Source organism: Melanotaenia boesemani, chromosome 7 (genome assembly GCF_017639745.1).
Source record: "Melanotaenia boesemani isolate fMelBoe1 chromosome 7, fMelBoe1.pri, whole genome shotgun sequence".
In the NCBI taxonomy this organism is placed as follows: Eukaryota; Metazoa; Chordata; class Actinopteri; order Atheriniformes; family Melanotaeniidae; genus Melanotaenia; species Melanotaenia boesemani.
In genome coordinates, this window is record NC_055688.1 from 26,506,567 (window position 1) to 26,518,479 (window position 11,913).

The 11,913-nt window shown below is 38.6% G+C and overlaps 1 protein-coding gene across 1 annotated transcript; it reads left to right on the top strand.

The window, feature by feature from the left end:
* Positions 1–333: 333 nt before the first annotated feature.
* On the top strand, positions 334–8,751 carry csf1ra (colony stimulating factor 1 receptor, a). The gene is made up of 22 exons (XM_041990854.1): positions 334–494; positions 747–816; positions 2,322–2,609; positions 2,733–3,020; positions 3,130–3,266; positions 3,352–3,517; positions 3,638–3,839; positions 4,199–4,314; positions 4,482–4,593; positions 4,695–4,894; positions 4,990–5,081; positions 5,182–5,308; positions 5,412–5,516; positions 5,623–5,733; positions 5,842–6,004; positions 6,119–6,201; positions 6,334–6,449; positions 6,758–6,880; positions 6,969–7,080; positions 7,168–7,267; positions 8,172–8,283; positions 8,521–8,751. The coding sequence occupies exons 2-22, from the start codon at positions 765–767 to the stop codon at positions 8,668–8,670; spliced, it is 2,955 nt and encodes a 984-aa protein (XP_041846788.1). The 5' UTR covers positions 334–494; positions 747–764; the 3' UTR covers positions 8,671–8,751.
* Positions 8,752–11,913: the final 3,162 nt, after the last annotated feature.

Genomic DNA, 11,913 nt, shown 5'->3' on the forward strand with positions numbered 1-11,913 from the left:
TCTATTCAAAAGGGTTTAACTTCCTTGAGATCCTACCCACTGTATCATACTTATAGCATATATCCATTAATACATTAACACTCTCATTAATTCTTTGTCAGATTTCTAAGGCTCTCCTTCCCTCTCCCACCTGTCCACATTTTCCTGGCTTGGAAAGCCTGTCAGCAGAGATGCAGGTGATTCGTCTCACCTCTGCAGATGTCTTGGGAGTACAGTGCCCTTCTGTGGCAAATTACACTGGCTCAATTTGTTGAGCGTGATATGCTGAACCGCCTCCTCTCTTTACTCACACACACCCCATCCACCCTCCACCACTTGCTTTCTGATGTTTGCTGTGTGACTTGTGTGGTGAGGACACTTAACAAGCAAGAAGCAGAATAAGGACAGACAAACAGAAAAGGAAGAAGGGACTCTTGTGTCGGCTCTGGATGCTGGGAACTTCCAAACACAAGGAAGTTATTATTACCCTTCTGTCAGGCTGAAGACATCTGTAGGTAAGAACATTGGAAATAAGTGCCGCTCCCATATGAACAATTGAGCTGGATAATGTGAAGTAATTACTTCTTAGTTTGTCATGAAATCCTTTCTGCAAAGCAAAGCTGCTCTAACCACTGAGAAAAGAGAAGTAAAACGGGATGGAGTGATATCACAACTGCTGAGGCGCTTCTCTCATTTCTGTCTTCAATACCACAAATCAAATGAAGAGTGTTTTGTAGCACACACAAGTATCTATCTTCAACCTGCAGGCTTAGAGTTGATGCAGGATGCAGTCCTACCTCACGCTGTTGCTGGGGATCATAGCCTCTGCTTCTTCAGGTAAAAACTAACCTAAGCTTCTGTTTTGTTTTGTTTTTCCTCTGTTTTGCTTTTTTTTTGTGTGTGTCACGCTGTAGATTTCAATGTGTAATCCATAATCTTAAATTTGGAAATTTTATTAAACTAAACTGATTAAATTTTGACCACGTAAAGGATAAAACAGTTTAGTTGCTTAAATTCAATTGTAATTCAATATTTAGTCTTTTCACAACACCACACTGAACCAATTACTTATATAATACTCCAAAAATGTTCTAAAAATGTCAAATGTTCTGTGTGTTAGACTCAGACTGTTATATTTCTCATTTTATGGCATGCAGTCATGGTCAGAGCAGAGATCTGATACTCTACTGTGTGTCCAATGACCATGATAATTGACAGGAGCATCATGAGATGTTTGTGGGACCATTTGTTTTTTTCTTTCCTCCACATTTCAGTTCTTCTCTGAACATAAGTGTCTGTCACCCACTGACCTTCAGATTACAATTTTCAGTCATTTTCATTTGGAACAGATGAAAACATGTATTGTTTGGTCTGATTCAGGTTGATGAATGAACTTTTTCTTTCTGTTTGGTCACTTTATAAGGTATAATTGGGGTCATTTTGTGGTTAAATTAAACTTCAATTTTAGACGGTTTAATAAGGGGGAAGGTTACTGTTTAGAAGTGAACTGCTGATTGGCATGAAGCAAAATTTCATTACCTGTTTCTCTGAGGTGCATTTTAGCGGAAAAAAAAAATGCTGAATGTGGAATCTCAGTTCTGCTTAAAGATTCAAAACATGCTAACTTAAAGTCTAAATGGAAACTTTTCTAACCTCTACTGAAACTGAAATGCTTCAGGTAAACAGGGACGCCGCTTCAGTCACTCCATTGTCACAAAAACCTTTAATTCAAAACACTTTCCAGCAAATAAACTTTAAGGTCATCTTTAAAGTCATCGAAGACAAAGACAACCATAGACTGTCTTCCACTCTTCAAAACACAACTCAAATAACACTTGTTCAGACAGTCCTACATCATCTGATCACACACTCACCATCATAATGTTGTCCTCTGTTCTGTTTTGTTTTGTACTTATTGTTTTTGACCGTTTTGATGTCCATCTGTACAGTGTCCTTGGGTGTTTTGAAAGGTGCTTTTTTAAATAAAATGTATTATTATTATTTATTAATATTGTTAATGTTCTGGGTCACAAAAAACTAGTTTTCCCTGAGGTTAGGGGTCTCTTTTAATCACTTTCCCTTACAAATGCCTGAATATGTTATGTCTGTGTTTGAATTCTGGATTGTATGTGTTTTAACACATTAAAACAACAGTAACAGACTGTAAACCTTCCATAATTATAATTTTATAAAATTATAAATTTATATATTTATAAATTTTATAAATTATATAATTTCATATATTCTGTATCGAGAAGGTTCATTCAAAACAGACTATTTAAAAGGAAAAATTAAAAACATTTTGAAACCCTTATTGCTTAATATTTTTGTCTTTTTTTAAGCTGAATGGAAGCGTCCTGTGATCAAATTCAACTCTAAGGTGGTGGAAAGTTTTGAAGTGGTGGTTACTCCTGGAAACCCCCTGGATCTGAGGTGTGAAGGGAACGGGCCTGTAAACTGGCAAACCAGGCTGCCCAAACACAGACGCTATGTATCCAAAGGCAGTGGGACTGTTCGCACCATAAAGGTGGAACGTCCCTCTGCAGAGTTCACTGGAACCTACAAGTGCTTTTACACTGCTGGCTCCCAGTATCATAATCTGACTTCTTCAGTGCACGTGTATGTAAAAGGTGAGTTTTGCTGAGACTGCTCAGAAGTTTCCAAGTTACTGGATGGACTGTTAATAGTTGGTGTGTTTTCCTATGTGCAAGTCTCACTTCAGCTCATTGTTTAATTTATTCTCCCTCATTTAGATCCACATCGTGTGTTCTGGACCAGCAGTACATCCCTGCGTGTGGTGAAGAAGGAGGGTGAAGACTATCTGCTGCCCTGCCTGCTGACCAACCCTTCAGCTACAGACCTGGGTCTCCGCATGGACAATGGCACCACTGTGCCACCAGAAATGAACTTCACTGTCTACAGGCATCGCGGCATCCTCATTCACAGTCTCCACCCCAGCTTCAATGCTGACTATGTCTGCACAGCCAGGGTCAATGGAGTGGAGAGGATCTCCAAAGCTTTTTCCATCAATGTCATTCAGAGTGAGACCACTTGACTGAAAAAATAAAATAAAAATTATGTACCAAAACATTCATACAGTTATTTGTAGATCTCTATCTTAACTTTTCACACATTTTCCTGTTGCTATAGAGCTTCGTTTCCCTCCATATGTCTTCTTGGAGACTGATGAGTTTGTGCGCACTGTTGGGGAAGAAATTAAAATTCGCTGCACAACACACAATCCCAACTTCAACTACAACGTCACATGGAGATATGCCACCAAATCAGTCAGTATAGGACATTTTCCAAATTCCAAATTTGACTCTGACAGTTTTCTGAATTTTTGCTTATATTTTATTTTGTTGTACTCAGAAACCAATGATAGAGGAGAGAGTTCGCTCCAGTGGAGAGAATCGGCTGGACATACAGAGCATACTGAATATTGCTGCTGTGGACCTTGCAGACACAGGAAACATCACCTGTATCGGTACTAACGAAGCCGGGGTGAACAGTTCAACCACATACCTGCTTGTTGTGGGTAAGCCACAAAAAACATCCACACAAGTCATTTTTGACAGAAAGTCATGGAGCAGTTATTACATCAATTACTGATTAATCAGAACAGAATCATATTGTGTGTCTTCATTCTTCTAAACAGATAAGCCGTACATCAGGCTGTCACCCCAGCTGTCATCTAAACTAGTACACAAGGGTCTTTCAGTTGAGGTGAATGAGGGAGATGATCTGGAGCTCAGCGTGCTCGTTGAAGCCTACCCTCAAATTTCAGAGCACAGATGGTACACCCCAACATCGCCCAACACATCCACTCAGGAGCAGAAGTTCATCCAATTCAACAACAGGTGCAGTAGCAAGAAAAGGCTCAGTGACCTAAGAGTAGACAAACCAAAAAAGCAACTTTAGGCTCTCAGCAACATAATAAAGGAAGTACAGTTAAGTCTACTACAGGAAAGGGAAGCTGCTCTGGATTAAAAAAAAAAAATGCTGTTTGTGCATTTTTGGGTGAATTTGACCAGGAACGTCAAGGTCATCTAGTCTCCATTAAGGTCATGAAACCGGCAAAGGGAAGAAAATTGTTCTGTTTTTAATTTGGCAACATACAAGACGATGATACACAGAAACTGTCTGCAGTCATACCACAAAATTAGTCACTTCTGACTCTAGACATTCCTCTTTCTTTTTTTATTGTCATGTTTTTTAGGTACTATGCCAGCCTGCAGCTGAAGAGAATGAATGCACAGGAACAGGGCCAGTACACCTTCTATGCCAGAAGCGACTTGGCCAATGCATCCATCACGTTTCAAGTCCAAATGTATCGTAAGTGACCCAAATAAAAGCAGAAGCAGAAGCAGAAGAATGTTTATGCCATTTTGTTTTCCATTTAATGAAAAGAATATATATAAGAAATGATTCAGTGGGTTGTTCTACCAATTTATCCAAGCTGAGATGTTATTTTTCTTTCTTTTATTTTCTTCTCTTTATAGAGAGACCTGTTGCTGTGGTGAGGTGGGAAAATGTGACCACACTGACTTGCACATCATTTGGTTATCCAGCTCCAAGAATCATCTGGTATCAGTGCTTTGGAATTAGACCCACGTAAGTACAACTTGAATGAAAAAGTTAAAAAAAAGTTTTTTTTTCTTTTCTTAAAATAGTTTATTTACCCTTTTCTTACTGTGTGTGTTGTGATGAGGCAGGTGTAATGAAAACACCAGTGGGTTGCAGTTGGCAATCCCTCTCCAGGCTCCTACTGTGGAGATCCAGAGGGAGGAATATGGGACTGTGGAAGTGGAGAGTGTCCTCACTGTGGGGGCTTCCAACCAGAGGATGACGGTTGAATGTGTGGCCTTTAATGTCGTTGGTGTGAGCAGAGACACTTTTGCCATGGAGGTTTCTGGTGAGCCTTTGATCACATGTTCATTTTGAGGCAAAGTTGGTTTATTTGAGGCAAACTGTTTATTGATATTATCTGATCTTGAACTGATTGAACAGATAAGCTCTTTACTTCCACACTGACTGGAGCAGCTGGAATTCTGGCAATCCTTCTGGTGCTGCTGATTTTTCTATTTTACAAATACAAGCAGGTAAAATACATCGTAAATAGTGAAAACTACTACAAAATACTTAGTTAAAATGGACTTCTTGCTTTAAATCAGAGCCATTCTCCCTGAATGTACCCTTCAGAAACCCAGGTACGAGATACGTTGGAAGATCATTGAGGCCAGAGATGGCAACAATTACACCTTCATTGACCCCACTCAGCTGCCCTACAACGACAAGTGGGAATTCCCCAGAGACAAGCTCAGACTAGGTTCACAACTTGTTTCTTTAATAAATTGACAACATAAGTGCTTGTGCATATGCTACATATGCTATTTGACTGAGACTAATCATTAAGGATGTCTTCTGTGCAGGAAAGATTCTGGGTGCCGGTGCGTTTGGAAAAGTTGTTGAAGCCACAGCTTATGGTCTGGGAAAAGAGGACAATGTGATCCGTGTGGCTGTGAAAATGTTAAAAGGTAACATCTGTTATGCACCAGAGATTTTTGTCTTGCCAGAGAAACTTTAAAAACAGATTATCAGTATTAGATGATGGTCTGGTGACAATCCATCCTATGTCTGCAGCCAGTGCCCATTCAGATGAGAGGGAGGCTCTAATGTCTGAGCTAAAGATCCTGAGCCACCTGGGACACCACAAAAATATTGTCAACTTACTCGGAGCATGCACCTATGGAGGTCAGACAGCAAAAACATGTTTGTGAGAGTTTATCCAGTCCATGCAAAATCAAGTCTAACTAAGTCATTTCCATGCCAACACTGTAACCCAGTGTGTTTCCTCACCAGGACCAGTGCTTGTGATCACCGAGTACTGCAGCCTCGGCGACCTCCTGAACTTTCTTCGCCAGAAGGCAGAAACGTTTGTAAACTTTGTGATGAATATCCCAGTAGCTGGGGAGAACTTTAACGACTACAAGAACATCTGCGTTGAGAAGCAGTTTATTAGAAGGTACAACTTCTAGCATGCAGTTTAACAACAGATTTTGTGTGATCTGATTCTGATGATCTCCTGTTAAACATCTCTTTGTATGTCTGTTTTCTTTTCTTCCTGGTAATCTAACAGTGACAGCGGGATCTCCAGTGCATCCTCCAGCAGTTACCTGGAGATGAGACCCAGCCAGCTGCCAAACACAGTAGCATCTCCAGGTTAGCTCATCTCCATGGGTTGAATAAGGGAGGAGAACACAGATGAAAATCATTACTCCTTTTTCTTCCTGATCATGGAAATGAACTGTTTAACTGATATTAACTGTTTTTGTTTTTTGTTTTTTTTTTAAGATTCATGCCCAGACACAGAGTTTGAGGAGACTGGGGACTGGCCGCTAGACATTGATGACTTGCTGCGATTTTCCTTTCAAGTAGCTCAGGGTCTTGACTTTTTGGCTGCCAAAAATGTGAGAAACTTAACTAAAAGTACATGCAGTCACTAGATCAGACAACAAAACACTACTGTGGTGATATACAACAGCAGCTTCTGTTTTATTCCTGGAAAGGGCATATGAGCTTACCAAATGTAAGAGAATACAGTATTTCCATGACAGTATAATACTTTTTTATATAGCTAGTAGGTGTGAAATCATTCATGAAAGGGTTATGAGGGGTATTTCTCTTTATATCCTATACATTCATTTAATTGTAATAATTTTAATGAAAATGTGAAATATATATATATATATTTATATATAATTGTGCATGTGTTTAGTGTATTCACAGAGATGTTGCAGCTAGGAACGTCCTCCTGACCAATCACAGAGAGGCAAAAATTTGTGACTTTGGCCTGGCGCGGGACATCATGAATGATTCCAACTATGTGGTGAAGGGCAATGTGAGCATTTGAGCAGATGATAACCAGTTATTGCTCTTACAATATAAGACATAGATGGATGAAAAAAAATTCTTGTTTGTGTGTGAAGGCACGTCTGCCTGTCAAGTGGATGGCTCCAGAGAGCATCTTTGACTGTGTCTACACTGTCCAGAGTGACGTCTGGTCTTACGGCATCCTCTTATGGGAGATCTTTTCTTTAGGTGAGTTTACATGCACGGCTCGCCTACATGCACATCTTTCATTTCATAACTTGCCACAACAAATTCCAACATGTTATTCTCTATAAGGCAAGAGTCCGTATCCAAGCGTGGCTGTGGACTCCAGGTTCTACAAGATGGTAAAGCGTGGCTATCAGATGTCCCAACCAGACTTTGCTCCACCTGAAATGTAAGCTTGGCAAAAACATCTTTTCACTATGTTTTGTGCATTTTGCCCAGACTAGTGCAACTGTAATACCAATAGTGTTTTAGTGGGTTATCAAGTGACCATCAGAAGGTTTTTTTGGTAATTCTTGCCTTCTAGCACTCTGAGCTGAGCACACTGAGCAGTTGTGATGGTAATACTGTGCAAGTAACTGATAAATAACTCATCGTGACTTTTTAATTCATAAGGTTTGGTTTTATGGTTCTATATTGACTCCAACATCAAACAGATGACAGAGCAAACTAAAATTTTCAATGGCCAAATTTTAATTACAATTGAACAAAACCCCCTTTTTTTTCTTCTGCTGTCCTCAGGCCTATCTCACATTTGAAATTACTGACACATGAAGACGCCTCATGAAGCACTTCCATTATTCTTGATTTTAATTAACTTGCTTTGGGTTATCTCTCAACCTTCAGCTCTAAACTTAACAAGCCTACATTTTAAACTTAAGAAATGAGAAAATAAAGAAAGGGTTTTTCCCAGTATCTCAGGGGCCTGCAACATCCATGTGTGCTAATTTAGCATGGCTATCACACCACCCCCAATTAACTGTTTTGTGGAAATGGAAGGGACTGAGTCAGGGGCCTAATCATCTGTTGTCCTGCTGTGAGTCAGGCTCCAGTTCTGCCTGTTAGCCACATGATCTCAAAGCTGGGAAGCCATGTAACTGTTATTTCACAGCATCAAAATGAGACTGGAGGGGCAGCAGTTCTTATAAACAGCTCTCTTATTTAACTGCGTCACAGCCTCTATAAGCCCCTTATTATTTGTCAAAATTGGTTTTGCACAGTTTTCTGACCTTACACAGATCAGTTTGAGCAGTTCAACTTGAGTGCAGATCCCAAACATTTTCTGCTTGTTTCAGATACAACATCATGAAAATGTGCTGGAATCTGGAGCCTACAGAGCGACCGACATTTAGCAAAGTCAGTCAGATGATAGAAAGACTATGTGGAGGCCAAACAGATCCAGAACAGGTGAGTTTGAAAGATGCACTGATTTCATGTTTCCAGTCTGACTTTATGAATCATATCCAAGGAATAGAACATGTGACGCTGTAGGCATAATGTCCAGAGAAAAGGATCTGTTTTCTTTGGAAGAAAACAGATCCTGTTGCATATCCAAAACAATTACATGAATTGAATTTTGTGTGTGTGTATGTAGAAATCCATTCTTGGTTCAGATCGTTCCATCTTAATCATTGTTCTCCAAAGGTAATCTACCAGAATGTGCAGGAGCAGCAGGTCACAGAGGATGAAATGTGTGACCAGCCAAAATGCTACGGCGACCCCTGTGATCAGTCTTGTGACCACGTGGAAGAGGAGCAGCCTTTGATGAAGACCAACAATTACCAGTTTTGTTGAAAAAAAAAAAAATCAACAACAATATATTAGTAAATCAATTACTCTTCATATATCATCTGTAAAATGGGACCAGCTGTAGCTTGTGGTCCAAAGCACTTTGCAGAGCTGCAGACTGTTGCCCTCTCAGTCATTTCTTTGGCTGCTGTGACTGAACTCCAGACAGACAAGCATCTGCAGGAAAGCATGTGACCCGCTTCAAAGCAGACATGACTAGAAATTGCCACGTCTAACTCTGGCTGCAGACACGTAAGGAGAAAACATGTCAACAGCCACACAAGCATTCAAAGCTGTATCTTATCCTAAATATTACTACTAGTGGATTGTTTCTCAATCACTCCGTTATGTGTTGAGCATCCTTCCTTCCTGAGTGTTCTTAATTATCTAATATACTTAATGTTTATTTGTTTGTTTTGTTTTAATCACTGCCTCATGAGAATCTTGTTATTGTGGAGGTTTAAGTCAGTTTTGTCAGCAGGATCACTTCCTTTTCATCCTTTTATTGCGTGCATAGTTTGTCTGAAAAGGACAGAAACATAAATACCGGAAGAAAACTCCTTGAGCCATTATGTGCTTTAGACAAGGTTTTAGCTTTTTTTTTTCCCCCCTGATCCTTATAATTGAACATCTTAAGTGCAAGTCCCGCTCTTGACTTTACCATGCTATAGCAACCATAGAGAAGGCAAAGAATGACTGTGTTGTTTTCCTTTCTGTGCTTCGGTCACTTCGATCTATTCCTTGCGACACACTTACAGTGGCTGTGAGTGGGAAGCAACATGTGATTGTTCTGCTTGAATCTAATTAATTTACTGGTTTTCAGTGTAGTTTAGGAGCAGGTAATACTACTGAACTGAGCAGGGAAATATGTGGATTCACTGTGGATCTGATGAATAATGTCTGACAATGTGAAAATTCTTTTTTCTTTTAGGGGGGGGGGGTTGTTTTGTGAGGCACAGTTTAATCATTTCTTGTAGCATTAGATGAATATTAAAATGTAAGCTTCACCAATGCCTGTATGTAGCTGTCAGCTTACACTGCCAACTGTATGAAGATTTTGGAATGACATAAGCTATGTGAAAGGTACAGACTGCAAATTTGTGTGACTTCAGATATTTCATATGTGCTTGCATCTGAATGAAACATAAGTGAGATGTGTAATAGTGTAAATATCTCAGAAATCAAGAATTATCTTTATTTTCGCTGAAATCTTGTGCATTAGAACATCAGTATTTTCTGTAATTGTTTATTTTTTGTGCAAAAACCAATGACAAAGTAATGGAAAAAGCTGCAAATTATATTACAGAAAAGCTGCCAAGGTGTTGGCATAAAGTTTTACCATTAAAAATCCACATTACAGCTTAGAGTTGATACAGTGCTGAAGAGCAGCAAGACTGTTATTTGTCAACTTCCTGTTTTCTGTTGTAAATAATCCAATCTGCATTTCCTTTGAAACATTTCCCACAATATCTGCAAGAATTGCATAACTCTGAAATCTTTGTAGGGAAGTATTAAAATGCTTGTGAGCCAGAATAAGCCAGAACAGCCTGTGTCACAGCCAAAACAAACACATGATGGATATGTAATTAGAGCTTGGAAATGCAGTCCTTTGAAGGCCACATTCTGCACACTATAACTCAAACTGACCTGAAACCACTAAGGCTCAATTTGACATGCTCTATAAAAGAAAAAACCTCATGAACCAACAGTCTTCCATATTAGATTTTTGCCAATTTGTATCATTCCAAAAACTATTATGTACGTTTTTTTATTTGTTTTTAACTTTTTAATGTATAAAAACCTGATTTTGCTCATGTCTTTCAGAGACACACAGTTCTACAATAAATGCGCAGAAACTGTTAAAATCATGTCCATTAAAGAAGGAAAGTCTTCTCCACTGGAGCGGAGAAACCGACAGCTCATTGATCTTTAGTGTAGTTGTCAATTTTCTGCAGATATCTCAGGGGTGTTTCTACAAGAATGCTGAATGTTTTTTTTAAAAGCAATTTGTACCTGAAGAGCCACCTAACAGAAGTACACAATGCTAGACAGGATTTTGGGGGAAAATAACTGAAATTAAGTACCATATCAGTTGTTGCACGATGTAGCCTGTTATGTTAATTTTTCTATTATTATTTGCTGATTGCTTGAAGCATGTATAGACCTGTAAATTTTCAGCAATTTTAGAAACAAAGGGTTAAATCTTCACAGAAATCTGGATCTGAATCAGCTCCACAGATGCACCGAGGCTAATTTAAAACTGAATATTTACTACTGTACTAGCTTGAAATTTTATGTATATGTTCAGCTAAAAGTGCCAAACAAATAGCCTCTAGACAATCAAAGCAAGTGTGATTGGTTTAAATTGAATTTGCATAATATAAACAACAATAAAGTCATTTTTTAACACCATATTTGGTATGCCTTATTTATGGACTGACCTACTCAACACAACTTAATTCTAATGAACTAGAATGGTCAAACAATGTGACAGCAAAAGACAAAGAATTACCTTAATGTGCAAAACTTTAAAATTGTTCCAGAACTTATTAACCTTTGATTCAATCCATTCAATCACTTGTTGTGTTAATATTGACTAAATTAGCTGAGTTAAAGGGTTAAAAAATTATTTAAAAGATTATTTGTCACCACAGAGCTTTCTGTATTCTTTCTGTACAAGACTTATTCACTCACACCTCAGGGTTGATTTGTCATGCTGAGCGTGTCCAAATCAGATCACTTGACATTTTTATGTTGTTAGTAACAGCACAAACATCTGTTGTCAAAACTGCATCAACCTTACTTTCCCTACGAATATAAATTTGAAGTGACAATTGTCACGTTACATACGAAGTAACAGTGTCTCACTTTATACCCGAATCAATCTTAAAAGTTTTATGCACTTTTTAAAGAGAGTGGGATTTAAATTCAAATGGACAAGCACAATAATAACCGAGGTTCTCAGCTCAGTTAACCAGCTATTTCGCAGATTTCAGAGATTAGCAGTGATGCTAAATCATTTGTTACAGCTCTTTGTTACATAAGCTGTTTAATTTACAGGGAATATTAATCATTGTTTTATCTGCACAATGTACAGTTAAAGTTGACAGTTTACATAGTTATCGTGGACATTAATTACATGACCATAATAAACTTAGCTTAAGGACAATATTGCTTCTCTGAATTGTTGAGGCAGAGTGCAACATGCATCTCTGATAGAAAAATAGACTTGGAAGTTTTTTTTTTTTT